The sequence below is a fragment of the Gossypium hirsutum genome, chromosome D08 (assembly GCF_007990345.1).
Source record: "Gossypium hirsutum isolate 1008001.06 chromosome D08, Gossypium_hirsutum_v2.1, whole genome shotgun sequence".
NCBI lineage: Eukaryota > Viridiplantae > Streptophyta > Magnoliopsida > Malvales > Malvaceae > Gossypium > Gossypium hirsutum.
The window spans coordinates 33644215-33665321 of NC_053444.1; the positions used below are offsets into that span (position 1 = coordinate 33644215).

Sequence of the window (21107 nt, forward strand, 5' to 3'; positions counted from 1 at the left end):
AAAAACCCATAGCTTGGACGGCCAAAGCAGATGCCCAAGGCGGCAAATTGCATCCTTAATTTCTGTCTGCTACTAAAATACTACTCTTGAGAAAATCTTCTTTTATGTGGTAATTTAATTTTCCTTATAATGATAATGTTTTACAGTTTCTCAATTCAATTAATTTAATATTTGTTGCTTCATTTTTTAATGCATATATCTAAAGTTTGTATAAAATAATAAGTATAAGATGCTTTAAATATATGAAAATTTTGAAAACAAATAAACAACTCATATATCCTAATCTAGATGACAAGAGAAACATATTATTCCTCCCTAGTAGATCCCACGAAACTAGACTAATCTGATAAAAATGCCAATAAAAAAACCGAGCAAAGAAGTAAATGTCTGTCATGTAGAAAATTAGCTTTATATGCACACATAGGTACCTTAAAAATGCAGAGGATCTTGATGTTAATTAGATTTATATTTTGGATTGTTCCATCTTCAAATACATTATACTAGTAGGAAATGAATAAATATAGTGGCAAGTGTGCCATTTAATTTAGATGCATGAGGTCCTTGGGATAATTTTTAAATCCTTTTTAAAAAAAAGACATAAAACATACATATGGGCGGCTAGTAAAGAAAATACCCATTAGATATAGAGTTGAAAACTATCTAGAATGCTAGATCATATATATGAACCGAATCATATAATGAACTCACATAGAGTACAGATCCCAAAGATTGAAAGGGCTATGTGAGTTTCTGCTCGCTAAGTTTGGAACATGATGTTCATAAAACAGGTTAAGAAAATGGTGAACAGAAGGTGAAAATTTATTTATGGAAGAAAATTTACATAGTTAATTACAGTGAATTTGCAGCACAGTACTTACTTTCCCAATATCTTGACCAGAGTTTGGGTTCAAGCACCATCATCTTATCCGATCCTCAGTAATCAAATGTACCCAAAATAACAGAAAAACCTTTCTTTTCCTCTTTCTTCATCAAACACCAAGCATGCATGAGAAAGAAGCATACAAGAGTGATATTGATTCGGCTCGCCTTGAAACTTTCAGACGGATTACTGAGAAAGAAGATGAGCCGAAGCAATATCACGCCATGTCTACTCCTCCAGTATTATAATATAGATTTGCTTCATTGAGCTTTTTAATTGATTTCTCGATTTCACGACCTGAAACCAACTATATTTCACCCTATTTATAGGAGAATGAAAGGAGGTTTTCATTCCCTACACTGTTGTAGAAGGCTCCATCAAAAATACCAAGGATGAAGGATAAGGAAACCATATTTAGCATATGGAACCTTTATCATGATTAAGATTCAGGAATTCCCACTAGCTATCGCTTTCCTAATAATGGAGGATTTTTTAAAAAAAATTTCTTTCATCTTGGCACGTGCTAGAATAGTAGGAGTAAGGCCCTTGATGTCGTAAAAATGCACAGGTCATGATCAACGTGCCACATATGGTGATTCTCATTTTCTGAAAGTTGATTGGATATTTAGAATTTATAAAGCTAATCATTAAGTCCCAACACTTTGTGCCTTCCCATTTGTTTCAAAATTCGAACCTTAATTGCAAGCCATTAACAGAAAGGACAAATAAAGTTGAGGATGGAATTAATTTATTAAAATATGAAGAATAAATTTAGCAATTTGTGTTTTTCTATTATACTATGTTTAAGTTATTTATTATTTACAATTTTAGGCATCCATTATTAACATTAATTTTTAACATTAATGTTCTTATAATATTTGTTCTTTTTTATAGAGTATTTAGAAAGACATATAATCCCTTTCCAACTCTTTTAATTGGATTGTGCTTTTAAGTATTTTAATTTTAATATTGTGTCTAGGAGAACATGGGTAATTTTGTTATTATTGTCAGAACTAGTATTGCAATATGTCTTATGACATTGCATGTATCAGATTAAAACATTAACTTTTGATGATAATTTTGATTTGTATGTTTAATGGTTTGGTTTTTTTTATCCCGGATAATTAATTAATAAATAAATTAAAAGAATTTACATATTTTACATTGAGACGTCAAAAATCTTAAAGTCTATCCTCTACCATTGAGCCAATGCACAAAGACACTAAATATTCTACTAGAGTCAAAGTACCATGGGATATACACATTCTATAAGTATGTTTATCATGATTTGTTAATTATGGATAAAGGGAGTTGATTAACGGACTCAGATATGCTTTAAATCTTAGCATTTAATTGAAATATTCATTGAGGTATGATAGTTGGTTCCGCACGACTTATAAGGGGGATTGCTTCGTTCAGAATATCAAATCGAAGAATGTATTATACTGTTTGATTTCAACCATTTTGTAAGTGCGATTCTAGCTTTTTATATAAAAAAAAGGTTTGTGATGTGGAGAGTGTCTGTAGAACTTGGAGTTTGCAATTATCCTTAATGAATTTGGATAGATTAAGTTATTATTGAGAAGTTTGTATGGTGGATTCATTCACTAGGTTGATACCTGTTGTTATCTTAAGTTGTTTATTTGTTGAAATGTAAAATTGTAATAGAGGTTCCAGATTACAATGGCCACTAAGGATTGCCACCGCAAAAAAATTATGCAAACAAAATAGAAAGAACACAGGGGCTTGATTACGTAGTTTGATTTTCCTATATTAGTAGAGCCTAGTTCAATGAGTAATTGTCACACCCTAACATCGACGGATCTGTAACAGCCCATTTCTAGTGGTGTCAGAAATAGTATTTTCGGGACAAAAATCTGACAAGTAAGTCCGTATTAATTATCATTTAATTATATGAGTTCACTAAAAATTTAAATTGAACTTTGATTGGAGAAAATTTAGCTAATTGAGTAAATAGTTAAGTTTAAGTGGTTGTCCTGAAAGTCAAGTGGTTTCGAAAAATGAGGTATCGGGACCTCATTTCTGTAAACTGAGTTCGTAAATTTTTTATTAAATATTTACGGAGTTACTAGTTAGGTATGTGAGAGTTCAGTTTTGAAATTTCAATGTTTAGATAGTTAATTAATTAAAAAAACTAATTTGTAAAAGAGGCAAAATTTAATCACTATTGAATTTTATGTATATATATAAGTATGAATTGTTAGTTTTGAACTATTGTGGCACATGAATTATTCTATTGAATGCTTCGATACTAACATTAAATGACATTTGTAACAATTGTCAAGGTGTGGTTATGAAAGCTCTTTTAATACTAATTTATATGTTCAGGTAAGATGGTATTGAATTCATGAATCATATGGAGATGTTAAGTGATGAAATTGAATATTTAATGATTATTTATTTAAAAGTGGTTTATAGTTATAAGTATGAAACACAGGCTATGCAAATACGATATTAGTGTCAGAGTTATGTGTTTAAAAGAAATGGAACATGTATGTGAATTGACATGATCAAATGGATAATATGTTTTACATGTTGAATCTTCTTATTGAATGATACAAAATTATGTCATATTAAATGATTAAGAGATTATACGATTGGTATGTGAAACACTCATCTAATTGTTTTAAATGTTTTTTCAGGAAATTGTATTAAATTTAGTTATATTCATTTACTTAATTGTAAATCAACGTAAGAGTTTCGTTTAAATACCTATAAACTTACTAAGCTTTAAAAACTTACTCTATCCCTTTTCAAGTTTTCTGTAGCTATCATTTTGTGGAATTGATCCGACAGATCAACTTCAGAGCTCACACTATCCAACCCATTTTTTGGTAGCTTTTGATTTTGGATCATTTTGGTTTGTGGCATGTATATACAGTTTGAAGTTGTCAAGGTTAAAAAGTTAGTTGAATTGTAATTAAGCTTATATGGTTTTGGATTAATAATTTATGTTTTATGTTGATGTTATTTTGGATGTGGTGTCGTTTGGAACACTTGTTATTTGGTATTGTTTTGGTTTGGTTTCCTTTGTGATGTTGAAATATGGTCAAATTGGTAGGTAATTAGTGATAATGGACATGTTTGAGGTGTCTTTAGTATGTGATTTGGTAATTGGCATTTTGAGGCTTTGTTGATAATTTAAGGACATGAATACGAATGTGATGTTATAGGTGAATTGCTTGATTGTTATGTATAAAAATTGTGGTGTCAATGAGGGCACATTGGTTAGACACTTAGCTTGAATGTTTTTAACATGTTTTAGGCTCGTTTAGGTGTGTTTTGAGTAGGTTTAGTTGCTGGTAAATGAGTTGCTTGTAGTTCAACTAAGTTCGATTTGGTAAAATTGCATTTGAAGGTTCAATTAGGGGTACATAGGCTATCACACAGCTGTGATTTTTATGTCAGTATGTCACAAGTTTTGGCACACAGTCTACGACATGACTGCGTGACTTTACGCGGTCTAACACACAGCTTGCTACATGACCGTATGAGGGTATTTCGAATGTTACACGGTCTGTTACACGATTGGCCACACGATCATGTCCCTGAGCCACACGACCGTGTGACCTTTGTTTCAAAATTTTTCATATTTTCTAGTTTGATTTAGATTGATCCTTAATTAATTCCAAAGTAATTTTTTAGGTCTTGTATACTCAATATAAGACTTGTAAATGTTTGTATGATAAGAATATTGTTTGACTTGAATTATTAATTTGTAAATTAATAAGTGTATGTTTAAATGATGTTATTTGTATCTGATATGCTTCGTAATGCTCTGTAACCCTAATCTGACAACGGAGATGTGTTAGGGGTGTTACAGGATCTGAGGAAAAGGGCAAGTAGGCATACATGTTACCATTCTGGCACACTATGGTAGCATAGTCTGCCATTTTACAAACTTTGGTTAACTAATTTGGCCCATAAAATAACTACCTATGGAAGTATCTAAGGATTTCATCTCGGGGTATTCTTCAATTGAAGAAAGAATACGACAAATGAAGGGTACGCCTCATAGTTTTGGCTGAGTAAAAGTGCCAACTAAGTATATGAAAAAGCTGTAGGGGACTAAAGTGTCTTTAATACCACACTACATATGAGTTACCACCAGGGGTATGGTACACTCAATTTTATCGAAAACCGTATAAGTGGGTCCTGCAATGTGATTGGTTAAGAGTCAACTGAATGGACTTGATTAGTCAAATAGTATCTGCCTCCGAATTTCCTTTTATATTTTTCTCGATTTTGGTGGGGCATTTAAGGGACAAATTGAGTATGCATTTGACACTTGTCATTATCTATTGAAAGGGAACTAAGTATGTATAGTAGAAAGGGAACATTTCAAATGGTCTTTCTTTCCTTCTGCTCTACGTTTTGGTTCTTCTTCCTAAACCAAAACAATTTTTTTTTCTTTAGGACTAGAAGCTAAGATTTTTGGTTTGATCTGTGAATGTTTTCAATCTCCTGGTAAGTTCTTTAACTTCGTATGTTGAGATTTCTGAAGAATAGGGATGTTATAAGGCGTAAGAATAATAGAGTGAGTGAACAATAGAGTGTGAGTGAGAGGCCCTGCATAGGGGTTGTATGAAATTGATATGTTAGTAAACTATTTGTACATGGAGTTTTAATATGAGTTTCATAATCTTTTAAGTAGTTGTTGTTGCTGGTTTGGGTAGAATTATCAGAACAGGACTTCGAGCTGAAGTAAAGTTGCATTTCTGGTGAGTCTTTATCATGACTCATGTTTGTTAATTTATATTGCTTATTCATATGTTGATGTCTTCTCAGATAACTGGTGAGTGTATGTGTGTGTGAAGTTGTTAAACTAAGCTTTATTTGACAATATATTTTGATATAACAAATTAAAGTGTTTTTCAATAAAATTTAAAAATTAAGCAAAATTGACAAAATGATTTTTCATATTAAAGTCTAAGAGATAAAATTTTGAATCTTTATTTTGAACTCTTAGAAAAATTTTGAATCAACTTTAAAATCAAGCTAAAATGATTTTAACCAAGTAAAAATTCTTTTAACAGGTCAAACTATTTTTCAAATAAGTTAGAACAACTCTAGGCCAAAAAGTATCGATACCTTTTTTGGCCAAGTATCAATATCTTCAAAATATCGATACCCTTTGGAAAAATAGTACCAATGTGACATTCTATTTTTCACTAATTCAGCTAAGTATCGATCCGGTATCGATACCTTTTATATGGTATCAATAAAATTTGTCTGGTATCGATATTTCAGCTCCAACGATCACTGGATTTAGCATTTATTGCAAAAAAAAAGCGATACTTTTTTATTTGGTATCAATACCCGTTGTTGCAGGTGAATTAAATGCTTTGGTTTTCACATGCCCAACGACTATTCATATCTCCAACAACCACAATGGTTGGAATTCAACTTAGGGGTATAAATATCAGCTTCCAAAGATCCTACAACAACAATAATGTATATTCAAGTAAATTATCAACCAAACAACCTTTGTGCCAAATACTTCCATATTTTTCTTTCATACGGTTGTAAGCTTTATTTCCATTATTTTGCTCAAGTGTTTTTTATTGTAATTGAGCTTCATTTGCAAACACTCAGATCTTGTAAGGATTATTTATTTTTTTGGTTCTTTGTAATATCTTTGAGAGGGTTAGTGTCTTAAAATTTGAGTAGAAATCTTAAAGGAGTTGTAAGGTTAAACCTTATCCTCAAAGGTTGATCAAATTAGTGAATTTGAGAAAATCTTTAGTTGTGGAAAGCTGAGGTAGTGGAGTAGGAAATTGGGGCCAAACCACTCTAAATTCTTGTATTCACTTTTCTATCCTTTCTATTTAGCTTTCACAAAATTTGTAAAACCCAATTCACCCCCTCTTGGTAATTTCGGTTTGATCTATTGAGCTAACAATTGGTATCAGATTTAGTCTCTAAAAGATGGTATAACAACCAAGAGAAGATTCTCGAGGTAGCTCAACATTCGTCAATTCAAACCACACAAGATGGCGTCTACTTCCGGCTCTATTTTTCTTGGTGAGTCTCAATCTATTTCTAAACCTCCTTACTTCTGTAACACCCCGAACCCGAGACCGTCACCGGAGTCGAACACGAGGTGTTAACAGACTTTAAACCACTTATAAAAAAATTTCCCAGACACTTCCAATCTGCATACTAGTCGCTTTAAAAATCATATCTTGAGTTCAGAAACTCGGAATCCAGTTCCGTAAATTTTCCCTGAAACTACACTCATATTCCCATCTACATATTTTTTTCTAGAATTTTTGGTTGGGCCAATTAGTACATTTTATTAGTCAAAATCTCCCATGTTACAGGTATCGACTACACTGACCTTTGCGCATTACAACTTGTATATCTCCCTGCACAGAGCTTCAATACTGATGCCGTTTGTTTCTATAGAAACTAGACTCAGAGGGGAATCTATACATATATGGCATGACTCCTAATTGTCTCTGGTTAATTTATAATGAATTTCCAAAGTCGGAACAGGAAATCCAGAAACCGTTCTGGCCCTGTCTCACGAGAACCTGAATATCTCTTAATATACTGTCCATATGATTGTTTCGTTACTTTCCTATGAAAATAGATTCATCAAGGTTAGTTTACATAATTTATTCACTATTTAATTCTATTCCTACTATTTTTAGTGATTTTCCAAATCTACATCACTGCTGCTGTCAGCATCTGCCTTTAAGGTAGACTTTACCTATTTCATAGTTTCCATGATTCAACTAGCCCTTTTAGCATAAATAGCACAATTTATGATAGTGATTAACCATTCCCATGGCCAATCCTTGTTAAGCATATCCATACCAAATGATTATAACATTATACTCAAACATATATAAGCCATTTTCGCATGGCTATCCAAAATCATACAAGTCCAAAGGGTCCATGACCCACAACAAAAAGGGTAGTCCTATACATGCCATTTCGAAGTTCAACCAAAATTGTACCAAAAGGGGGGGGCTTTGATAGTGTGGGCGACTTCGACTTCAAAATCCTGAGTCCGATAGCTGGAGAACCAAAATCTATAAAACAGAGAATCAAGGAGACGGAGTAAGCAATTTATGCTTAGTAAGTTTTGAGCAAGGGATTCCAGCACAACAAAAGTATAGCATTCATGTAGCTAAACGGATAATTTCATATGCACAATTTTTCAATATCATACTTACTTCACATTACCAACCCTTTTATTCATACACAAAGATCAACTTAGCCAAAGGCCGGTAGCTCATTTATCAACTGAGCGAATACTTATTTGTAAGGGCTCAACTAATTCAAAGCACATACGAAACATACCTCAATGTTGGGATGTTTCAAGCGTATTAACTGAAATTTTTACAGCAATATCATTCATTCCCAAATCACGTACCTTCGGAATTTAACCGGATATAGCTACTCGTTCAAATGCCTTCGGGACATAGCCCGGTTATAGTAACTCGCACAAATGCCTTCGGGACTTAACCCAGATTTAGTAACTCGCACAAATGCCTTCGGGACTTAACCCGGATTTAGTAACTCGCACAAATGCCTTCGGATCTTAGTCCGGATTTAGTAACTCGTACAAATGCCTTCGGATCTTAGTCCGGATATGGTCACTTAGCACAAAGCCTTTGGGACTTAGCCCGGACATCATTCAAATAACCATGCACATTTAACAATAAATCATGGCACATTCGTATTTCGTTTTCGTTAGCAAAACTCAAACACAAGACACTTATCATTCTTGCAATTTCGGCTCAATAGCCACACACAAAGAGTATGATTTTGATTTGCTTAAAACATGATCTAATCAAATCATAATTTAAGCTCTTTTACTCAAGAACTTACCTCGGATGTTGTCGAACGATTCCGATAGCTATTCGACCACTTTTTCCTTCCCTTTATCGGATTTAGTTCCCCTTTGCTCTTGAGCTTAATTAAACAAATAAATTGATTTAATCATTTGAGCATCGAAAAGAGGAACACAAGGCACTTAGCCCATATTTATACATTAGACATTAAAGTCACATATGTACGGAATCATGAATCAAACTCAACATTTTGGCTAATTTTCCCCCTTGGCCGAATTTTCTAAGCCAAGACAAAAGCATCAATATGCTTGCCTCTAACCGAATACATGCAACACCAATCTCCTTCCTATGGCCGAATATGCATGTCTATGTTGGGGCCGATTGCAACACTTAATACATTCTACAAGTATGGTCACTTGTATTGACTAAACACCATTTTGTTTCAAGTTCAAAACTTGGCTAATACACACATATATACACTAGTAAAGCATCCTCTCCCTTTCCATCAATTTAACACATGCATTACTCATTAATATACAAAAATTATATTCGGCCTTAGCACACAACTTGCTAGCCGATTCTTCTCCATCTAGCAACCAATGCACATATGTGCTCACTCAAAAATGCTAAAAAGAAGATTCAAGAATCATCAATCCACCATCACATGCATCATTAACAAGCTTCATATTTAGCATGCAATGGCATTAACACAAAATCCACCTAGGCCGAATATCATCCCCGTGACATAGCAAAGATTTGAACCATGGGCTAATTAGAACTCAAGCTAGCAACTAAAAAAAAACATGCATGAATCTCATGGCACAACCTCAAACATACCTTGATCTAGATACAAGTATGGCCAAACCTCCTCCTAATCCTCTTCCAAACCAAACATGAAGCAAGAACTCCTTCCTCCTTCCTTAGAATTTTCGGCCAAAAGAAGATGAAAAAGGATGAACAAAATTTTTCTTTTCTTTTCTTTAACTCACGGCAATGGGGGGGGGAAACAACCACACACTTTTTTTTTTGTTTTCATCATATTCCCTTTCATTATTTTATGCCCATGCTCCTTATTTTATCATACTTCCCATGAAACACTAACTCAACATGTTTATGACATGTTCTTGCCCATCACACTTGGTCTACCATGCTTGTCATGGCCGGCCACTACTAATTAGGGGGGAAATTGACATGCAAGTCCCCCCTTTTTCAACATGCACTAATAGGTCCTTATGCTTTGACCTATCACATTTCAAAATTTTCTCACATAAGTCCTATTTACTAAAACTCACATGCAATCGACTAAATCGAAGCTTGAAATTTTCACACATTCATAATTACATATTCTAGGCAATAAATATCACATTCAAACATTTCGGTGACTCGGTTTAGCGGTCCCGAAACCACTTCTCGACTAGGGTCAATTTTGGGCTGTCACAACTTCCATGACGCTAATTATTCCTATTGGAAGACTAGTATAATGTTGTTCATACAAGCCAATAATCTTGCAGTATGGGACATCATCATGGATGGTCCATCCATACCTCTCAAGTAAGAATGAGAGCTCTTAGTTCCAAAGAGCAAGAAGGAATGAAACAAGGAAGATAGGAGAAGCATACAACTCAACGCTAAGGTTACATACACTCTCTTTTGTGCACTTAGTCCGAAAGAATATAGTATGGTATCACCATGTTCCAATGCCAAGGAAATTTGGGACAAATTAGGAGTCACTCATGAGGGCACTAGTCAAGTCAAGAAGTCTAAAGTGGGAATTTCACACTCATCTACGAAACATTCAAGATGAAGCCTGAAGAAGATATCAAGACTATGTCTGATCGGTTTACAATTATCATTAATGAGCTCAAATATTATGGGAAATTTTATCCTAATGAAGAAGTTGTAAGAAAGATGCTTTGAAGTTTGCCAAAGTCATGGAAATCTAAAGTGATTGTTATAAAAGAAGTAAATAACCTGGAAATACTCTTATTAGACGAGCTTATGGGTTCTTTGCTCACCCATGAGATGAGAATTAAATAAGGGATTGAAGAAGAAGAAAAATTTGAAAAGAATAAGATTGGTATTACTCTCAAATCCACAATAGAATAAGGTGATTCTAGTGACGATTTGGATGAGGATAAAGAGATGACAATGTTTGCTAGACAATTTGCTATGAGTGTAAGAAACCGAGACACATTAAGTTTGATTGTCGTTAATGCAAGAAGAAGGGATTAAGTAAACAAAAACTCAATGTTCATGTTGCTACTTGGAGTGATGAGGATTCATTCGATAATGATGATCAAAAAGTAGTCAATCTTTTCTTTATGGCCATCGATGAAACAAAGGTAAATTCTAACTCATCTATTTTAATTTCCTATTCCTTTGGTGAGTTACAAGATTCCTATGATGAACTCGGCTTTGAGTTTGAAACTATGGCTTCAAAATATAAGAAAATTTTTTCAAAATTAAAAGATGAAAATAGTTAAATCTCCAAGGCCAATCATGAACTTTAAAGTAAAATTTATGATATGCAAGTAAATGAATTTGAGAAAAAGAACCAAGACTTACATGATTTTATTTCAAAGGTTCATAATAAGCATAAAAAGCAACTTGATTTGCTTAAAAGTGAAAAATCTCACTCTAACAAAGTTTTACAAAAAAGGTTTTTAAGAGGAGAAAGCTCAAAACAAAAATTTGTCAAAACTAGCTTTAATTTCTATAAACATAAAGGTCCCTCAAGTTTTTACAAATGAAAGATTATTAAAAGTGTATGGATCCCTAAAGGACTCATAAATAATAAGATAAAGGCATCATTTCAAAATGGATACCAAAAGAGACTAAAATTATAGGAACTAATGCTTATGGACCCAAAAGAATTTAGGTGCCAAAAGTCAAAGTTTAATTCTATGTTTGTAGTAAGAGGAGGATTGCTTCAAGGTGAGGGATTCATTCAAAAACTTATGGTACCTTGATAGTAGATGCTCAAAGAACATGATCGGTGATAAGATCCATTTTATCAATTTGAAGCCAAAACATGAAGAAGCAGTTACATTTGGTGACTACTTTAAAAGGCAAGTAGAAGGAATCGACTCTATTGGTAAAAACTCTTCAATTCTTATTGAAAATGTTCTCTATGTCAATGGTCTTAAGTATAATCTACTTAGTATTAGCTAATTGTGTGATAATGGTACAATGTCATTTTTGAGTCTAATGGATGTAAAATAGTTGACATTGTGTCTAATAACATTATGCTTGTAGGACATAGGATAAGAAATATATACATGGTGCATTTAGAGGATATACATGATTCACTCATATGCCTTGTTGCTAAAAATGAAAATAATTCTTTATTATGACATAAAAAACTAGGACATGCTAGCATGATCATATTGCATAAACTAAATAAAAATGACTTAGTAAAATGATTGCCTAAAATTGATTTTAACTTAGATAAAGTTTGTGATGCATGTTTTAAGGGTAAACATAAAAGAGTCTCTTTTCAACTTATTAATAATGTATCAACTAGTAGATTTCTTCAACTAATTCACATAGACTTATTTGTCTTATTAAGACAACTAGCGTGGGTGGAAAATAATATACTTTTGTGCTGGTTGATGACTATTCTAGGTTTACTTCGGTTCGTTTCTTAAGTACTAAAGATGAGGCTTTAGAAGAAAAAGGTTACTCTCACTACACCAAAACAGGTTTTTAGCGGCGTTTTTTATGCCTTTAGTGGCACTTTTTAGCGCGGCTAAAAGTATTTGCGGCGCTTTTAAAAGCGCCACAAAAAATGCCGTTGTCGTCAACGCCGCAAACGTTTACGACGTTTTTGGAAATAAACGCCGCTATAGACCATGACCTTTAGCCGCGCTTTCCTCACAAACACCGCTATAGATCAGGACCTTTAGTGGCGCTTTTCCATAAACGTCGCTATAGATCAGGATCTTTAGCGGCGCTTTTACAACAAACGCTTTAGCGGTGATTTTCCCACAAACGCCGCTGTAGATCAAGACCTTTAGCGGCGCTTTTATCAAAAAATGTCGCTATAAAACAAACCTTTAGCGACGCTTCTTGCAAAAACACCACTAAAAACATAACATTTAAAAATATTATTTTAATCAGATAATATTTATTTTTATGATAAATATTTTATTTTATTTTATTTTTTAAATTTGAACTTTAAATATACTTTCAAGGATAAATAAAAAATATTATTTAAATTAAAATTTCTATGAAAATTTTAACTTTAAAACTAAATATAAAAATTAATGAATTTAGTTTTAGAATTTAAAATAATAAATTAATAACACAATTTAACTTTAAAACTAAATATAAAAATTAATGAATTTAGTTTTAGAATTTAAAATAATAAATTAATAACACAATTAAAATCCAAAAGTTAGAACTCAAGTTGTCGTAAATATTAAAGTAAAAATAAAAATTTAGAATCAAAACTAAAATAAATAATACATATGAGAAACAGACTGACTAGTTAAACATGCCTATGACTATACACATTGCAAGGTAATAAAAAATACAATGCAGTCTGCTGCACCATCTTTGCTCTGCAAGTTTCATTGAAGGCATTCCAAACTATATCCTGCAATATAAACATGCATTATTCATAAGAAAGATAAAAGGTACAAACCACACATGTAAGGAGAGGAAAAGTGAAAGAAAACATAAATTTATGCATGTAAATACAAAATGCTTCAAACACAACCTAATTGTGATTCATAATAAATATTACCTCCACTTCTGCTGAAGAGTAAGCTGGATCCAAGTTTTGAAACAGAACAAGTTTTCCAAACTCGTGTGCATCCCGCAAACTTTCTTCCCAAGGCTGAAACAATGTAGGAAGCAGTTTAACATCAGCTTAAAGAATGTAGACTAATTTTCCCACAAATAACAGCAATCAAAGGAGGGTATGAAAATAATTTAAACAATTGAATTTTGCAAAGTAATCACATCTTTCTTAACAAATTAGTAATTGCCATTGTGTGTCTTTCAATGCAACTAACAATCATATATAATGTGCTAAAACAAAGCATGTATCTCAAAATAAAGGATACTGATTCATCAAAGATGTCTTTCCCACTCTGAAATACAAGAAAAATATCAAAAGGAATTAAGGATACGCCAATTACAAACAAATCAAGACTGCAAAAATAAAATAAAATAAAACATACCCACTATCACCACATAAAGGTAATTAACTCAATAAGGCATACTCAAACAATTAGCCACATAAAGGTTTAACATTCCTAATAATTGAGGGGGGCAGAACAATTGGCTTGAAACAAATATCGCAAAGGATTATAGAGAACTAATCAAATATCGCACAACAATGTGAGAAAAGGAAATCTTTAATCTATTCAATACCTTGAAGTAATTCTCCACAAAATTGGGATCCCCAAGAGTTGAATGCCGATGCTTGGAAGGTCCAATGACTGTTGATGTGGGTGATCCTCTTATACAATGATTGTCAAAACAATGGCTACTAATAGATGAAGAAGACTGTTCAGGACAGGAAATTAGTGTGGGTGATCGACCATTTCTCTATGCTTATCTCTTCTACTATATAGCCATAAACTGCAAGCCAACTAAATACATCAAAAAATATATTGTCCCAGCTCCTGTACATTAATAGACAAATAGAAAATTAGTGAAGGCCCTAACATCATAGATTACAGCAAAGAGACCAGACAATTAATAATGCTTAAGAATATTTATAAAATACAATTTACAGGATATTTTCGATTTCGTTAACTCCTCTCAAACAAAAACGAGACATGAAGCAGGAAAAACCAAATAATTGATTTTTCTTTAAAGTTAACATCCCAAAAAAAACTATTGATAAGAACATGCTATCGAACAACATAAATGTAAAACATACAAAATTATCAGTTTGTTTTTTTTCCAGTTTTCCAAGAAAAAAAAATGATGGGTTATTTCCAAATTATGCCTAAAAAAAATATTAATGCATGTGAAGCTGCCAAACCATAAAAGCATCATTGAAGTACTCATAGTTGGAAGAACCGGACATGCCCATGTTATGTCCATTGTTTTCAAGGTTGTATATATGAGCTTACCTATTGGTGACATGAAGAATCCTTGGTTCCATACTTCAAATTCATTATCCTTCAAGTTTGAAACCATGGAGTAATTTGAGACTAGCTGAAGGAGCTTCTCACTTCCCTGCAACAACAACAAACCCAAAACAATGGGTGAGCAGATGCCAATATTGTATGCTGATGAATTATATAAGCTTATGAATATTTCTAATCATATGTATGTAACTTGAATATTGATTACCTCAAGGATGATGAATATTTTACCCCCACAAAGGCTTGTAACTATTAACATTAGCTACAACTTGATTCCAAAAACATCATTATTATTAATTCTAAGCACCACATTATCAAACCAACCAAACAAATAAAGAATCAAAATTTTAGATTAATATTTTCAATCTAATCTAATCTTCAAACAAGAATGAACAACAAGATTCTCAGAAAAATAAAAATCATAATTTGCTGCTTTTCTTCATGTAGAAGAGATTTTTAATTTGAAGCAAATATAAAGATTTTTTATTAATATTAGAGAAAACCCAGGATCAAAAAAGTTTTAGATGAACAAATGGACGGTAAAAAAATTTCATTTTTAACCCGCAAAAACATTTAACGGAAAAAACTGAATGAGCTTTAATGGAAAAGTTACCTGATCCAAGGATTTTTGGGATGGAGAAATGAAATTTAGGTTAATAAAAGAAGAAAAAATGAACCCTAAAAATAAGCAGAAATGTGAGAGGCGCTTGTGTGTGTTGTCGGAGTGGAGTTCAATTTTTGGTTTTTGGAAATTGAAAGGAAAGGCTTAGAAATTAATATTTTAATGAATTATATAAGCTTATGAATATTGATTACCTTAAGGCTGTATGTCGTAATCTTCGCCGTACAAGCCATGCATTTAAACTGCAAAACGTTAGAAGCAACAAGAACAAATGCGTAATCTGAAAAGCACATTGAACCAACATAGTTCAATCCCTGCAAATATCCATATTTTTAGACACTAGACAACTGTAAAATAGTGTCTGCAATGTTACTTTTGTGAGATATAAAAAACAAAATATGTTGCACTAGTAAGGAACAAGAAAAAGAACCTACAAGGGTATGTAATCTGAACATTGGTAACATCCTTGGTTATAGATTTCAAGAAAATCTCAGATGGTTTAACTCGAGCTAATAGTCGCAATCCCTTTTTGCTCTTTTTCTCATCATTTCCTTGGTTTCCTGGTTCTGGGTTCTTTGATTTTGGACACTTTTTATCCATTGGAGAGTTTTAAGACGAAGAACAAACAAGAACTGGCTTGGCTTCAGTTGGGAAGAAACACAGAGTTGAATAAGCTTTTGGGTTTTTTTCTTGGATGTGGGAAATTAGGGATTTTAGGGGGGAAAGTTGGGGATATCGGGGGATTTTATAAATGACGCTCTTTTTTTAAAGTGAAATGTTATTGCTTATCTTTGGCGGTGTTTTTAGAATTTTTCATTTTGAACAAAATGACACCGTTTTGCTATTTTAAAAATTTTTTATTTTGTTTTTTATAAATTGATTTATTTTTTGCGGCGTTCTTATAAAAAACGCCGCTATTTCATTTTAAACAAAATGATGCCGTTTTGCTATGCTAAAAAAATATATTTTTTTATAAATTGATTAATTTTTTGCGGCGTTTTTTTATAAAAACGCCGCTATTTCATTTTGAACAAAATGACGCCGTTTTGCTATGCTAAAAATTTTTTATTTTATTTTTTATAAATTGATTTTTTATAAAATAAAAAAACTGGCACTCTCAAAATAAATATTGTATATTTTAATAAGAAAACAAATGATAAAATGGTTGTAATTAATTATTAAGTTAGAATTATCAAAATTAAATAATTACCTATATATCCATATCATTTTTATTTTTGTATTTTTTCTTATAATTTGGTCCTCTCCAAAATAAATAATTATACCTAAATATCCATATCAATCTATTACTTTTTTTAACTTATTTATTAATTCTAATTAAACTAATATTTAAATATATCAAATGGTTTAGATTAAATTTTTTTAAATATAAAAGCATTAATTAATTGTATAAAATTTTATCATTTAACAAATCTCAAGTAAACCTTAACCTTAAACCCTAAATTAGCCATTCAATACATATAAAGTCTATCTATTATATATCTCTTAAATAATGTAAACTATACTCATAATTTCAATATATTTGATTTATTATTATCTCTTTTACAATTATATAAGAACATATTTAAAATATAAATTAAAAAATAATTAATCTAAACTCAAAACCTTAACTCGACCCCTGAATCCGTAAACCTTAAATCCTTAACTCTTAACCCCTAACATGTAACCCCTAAACCTCTAACCCCTAAACCTTAAATCCCAACCCTTAAACCATAATCCCTAATTCATAAACCATAAATCTATACTTCCTAAACCTTAAAATATGAACTCCTAAACCAGCCTTAAATCTTAAATTAATCATATACCCTAAACTAAAAACCCTAAACAAATTTATTATTATCTCTTTTACAATTATATAAGAACATATTTAAAATATAAATTAAAAAAATAATTAATCTAAACCCAAAACCCTAACTCGACCCCTGAATCCCTAACTTTTAACCCCTAGCACGTCTAACCCCTAAACCCCTAACCCTCTAACCCCTAAACCTTAAATCCCAACCCCTAACCCATAATCCCTAAACCCATACTCCCTAAACCTTAAAATATGAACTCCTAAACCGGCCTTAAATCTTAAATAAATCATATACCCTAAACTAAAAACTCTAAACAAATTTATTATTATCTCTTTTACAATTATTTTAAATAATAGTATTTTAATTTTTCCATGTGTTTTATTTCAAATTATTTCTACGTGTCATTATTTTTTTCTGAAGATTTTAAATATTCAATTAGAAATAAATTAAATTTTATTTAATATGAATAAACCAATTAAGATAAAATATTTTTAGCGACGCTTTTCTAAAAACGTTGCTAAAGCCCCCAGCATTAGCGACGCTTTTTTCAAAAACGCCGCCAAAGCCCCCAACAATTTTGGCCGCTAAATCCCTGAAAGCTCAGAAAACGGTGTCGTTGAGCTTAGGTTTTTTTGCGGCGCATTTTCAAAAACGCCGCTAAAGACCTAAGCATTAGCGCCGCTTTCTTAAAAATGCCGCTAAATCCCCGAAAGCTCACAAAATGACATCGTTGGGCTTATGTTTTTTGCGGCGCTTTCTCAAAAACGCTACTAAAGCCTTGAGCATTAGCAGCGCTTTCCGAAAAACGCCGCTAAATCCCTGAAAGCTCACAAAACGGCGTCATTGGGCTTAGGTTTTTTTGCGACGCTTTCTCAAAATCGCTGCTAAAGACCTGAGCATTAGCGGCGCTTTCTAAAAAACCCACTAAATCCCCGAAAGCTCATAAAACGACGTCGTTGGGCTTATGGTTTTTTGCTGCGCTTTCTCAAAAACGCCGCTAAATCCTCGAAAGCTCAGAAAACGGCGTCGTTGGGCTTAGGTTTTTTGCGGTGCTTTCTGGAAAATACCGCTAATGCTTATTTTCAGCGACGCTTTCCATAAAGTGCCGCTAATGATCTATCTTTAGCGGCGTTTTTTATCCAAACACCGCTAAAAACGCCGTTAAAAGCCTGTTCTGGTGTAGTGTCTATCACTAGTGTTAGAAGTAACCGTGGAACCAAATTTCAAAATCTTGGTTTTGAAATTTTTTGCAACTCAAATGGAATTAGCCATAATTTTTCTGCACCTAGAACCCCTCAACAAAATAGAGTTGTTGAGAGGAAAAATAAAACTTTAGAAGGAATGACTAGAACCATGCTTTGTGAAAATAATTTACCAAAATATTTTTGGGTGGAAGCCACAAACATCGTTTGCTATATTGTTAATAGAGTAATGATTAGACCTATTTAAAGAAAAATTCATATAAACTTTTCAAAAATAAAAAGCCTAACATTAGCTATTTTCATCCTTTTGGATACAAGTTTTTTGTTTTAAATAATGACAAATATAATCTTGGTAAATTTGATGTAAAAAGTGATGAAGGAATTTTCTTGGTTATTCTTTACATTCTAAAGCTTTTAGAGTGTTTAAAAAAAGAACTTTAGTAATAAAAGAGCCTATACATGTTTTTAATGACTCTAACCTTCCTTCTAGAAATGATTCTTCTATTGATGACGATGAAATTTTTTTAATATAATGACAAAGTGGATCAACATCAAGTGAAAAGGCACAAGAACAAACACAAGATACTCTAAAGGAGCTTACAATCGTTGTGGCTTGGAATCAACATCGAATTAGGAACATCCTTTCAACATTTTCAGTAAAGAAGGTATAGTTTAAACCTTATTTCAACCTAATTCGTTCCTCGTACATGGACCCTTGGCTGTGGATCGCTTGAATGATTTTGCCGCTACACCACGAGGAAAACTAACAGTCCCAACAGTGGTATTAAAGCCACTTGTATAGTACAAATTTGAGATTAAATTTATTGGGTGATGTGATTGTATGAGATACATGTTCTATACTTTATTTGATATGCACTGTGTTTGGAAATGCGCGATTATAACCCGATAAACCATTTAATTTATTATTTGCAAGGGTTGTAATTTCATAAATACAACCTGCGAGTCGTGGCTTTCTATATTTCTCATGTACTTATCTTCTAATCTTACTCTCTCATATGTAAAATGAGTTTCTAAAAATTGTAAATTGTACGAGTTGATACAGGCTAGAGGAAAAGAAGGCTGGGCTACCTAAAGTGGGAAAGAAGCTTGAGAAACGACATATACCCTTAGTATTTCCTATGGTTCTCCCATTGTGTAACACCCCTAACCTGTATCTGTAACACCCGTAACATGTACCCGTCCCCAGAATACTATTACGAAGCATTACCGGAAACTTTTAACTTAAAAACTTTCATTCTTAAACATTTCATAAATCATACCATAGTCCATGTAAACACTTGCATAACGTCCCTTGTTTGAGCCCCTGAGGCCTTAGAAACACTGTAGAAGCGATTCGAGACTAAATAAAAAATATTTAGAACTTCACGGCAAAAGATAGAAAAATTCATACTATAGAGGTCACACGGCTGTGTGACTAGGCCATGTGACTCACACAGTTGAGATGCACGTCCGTGTCTCAGGCCGTGTGGGCATCCGAAGTAGGGACACACGGCCATGTTCCAGCTCGTGTTCGTGTTCGTCCCCGTGTAACTCTTTGACTTGGTTCACACGACCAAGCCATACGCCCGTGTGCTAGGCCGTGTAACTCTCGAAATGCAACCTATAAAAACTTACAAGAGACACATAACCGTATCGCATGACAATGTGTCATACACGGCTGAGACACACGCATGTGTCTTGAGCCGTGTGGACAAGAAATAGGCCATTTTCAAGCCATTTCTTTCACCCAAAATATGCTCATACATACAAGCCCTTGTACCTATTTCAAGCATTCAAAAATATACCTAAAACATGTCAAATAAAGCTAGATCAATATGATATTTATCCATACAACCAATATGCCCAAAAGACACCTTAAAGCAAGCACTCATGTAACACCACAAATTTTGGGGTTAAAAGTTTTTAGTTTTGTGGTTAGGGTCAGTGAGTATGTTGTGCTATTGTGTTTAGTTGCACGTTTAAGTGACAGAATAGGTCTACTGGTTTGGTGGTTAGTTGTGTGTTAATGTGTCTTTGGGATGCGTGTTTGAATCCTTGTGTGTGTTTTGGAGAAATATTTTTATTTGGTTAAATAGTAGATATGTTTTAAGTTTAAAAATAACTATATATTTTTATTTTTATTAAATTTCTTTCTGTTTTCTTTCTTTTCACATTCTCCTCTCCCTCTCATTTGTTGCTTTTATTTTTCTTTTTTCTTTTATCTTCTTTTAGGAAACAGTTTTGCTTATGGATTTCAGAGAGCTTCGCTCCTTGGTCGACGAGTCAGTGTTTAGACGTCATTGATCGCGAATCAGGTGTGGGTTTCAAACCTTTTAAATTTTCGTTAACAAATTGTTGTTTGTTTCTGTGAAATTGGAAATCGTTGTGTGCTTATGGAATCGACCATTCGAAAGGGGCAATTATCGTGGAATAGCTTATAATTGGGTGTGATTTTGATATATTTTTGAGTAATTAAGGATTGGGAAACGTTTTGGCAGCAAAGGCACGTTCGGTAGCCTATTTCAGTGTGGTTTCGTGACCATACGAGTGGCCACACGAGCATGTGCCCCCACACGGGCAATTCACACAGCCGTGTATAATTAGGAATAGGGCTTTTCAGGCAAAATGTGGTGCCACAAGGCTTGGCCCCACATTCGTG

The 21107-nt window shown here is 32.9% G+C and overlaps 1 protein-coding gene across 8 annotated transcripts; it reads right to left on the reverse strand.

Annotated features, from left to right (window-relative positions):
• Positions 1-13138: 13138 nt before the first annotated feature.
• LOC121219802 (uncharacterized) lies at positions 13139-16192 on the reverse strand. Of its 8 annotated transcripts, none has more exons than XR_005916699.1 (6): positions 15867-16171; positions 15627-15674; positions 14796-14901; positions 14086-14339; positions 13454-13802; positions 13139-13303 (listed from the first exon to the last, which is right to left on the reverse strand). XR_005916699.1 is itself a non-coding variant. In XM_041098172.1 (4 exons), the coding sequence occupies exons 1-4, from the start codon at positions 15894-15896 to the stop codon at positions 14281-14283; spliced, it is 315 nt and encodes a 104-aa protein (XP_040954106.1). In that variant the 5' UTR covers positions 15897-16171; the 3' UTR covers positions 13809-14280. The 8 variants fall into 8 exon arrangements, 1 of the variants encoding a protein (XP_040954106.1); XR_005916698.1 differs by having other exon boundaries at positions 13454-13546; positions 15627-15746; positions 15867-16165; XR_005916704.1 differs by having other exon boundaries at positions 13454-13546; positions 15627-15647; positions 15867-16164.
• Between the last annotated feature and the right edge of the window lie 4915 nt (positions 16193-21107).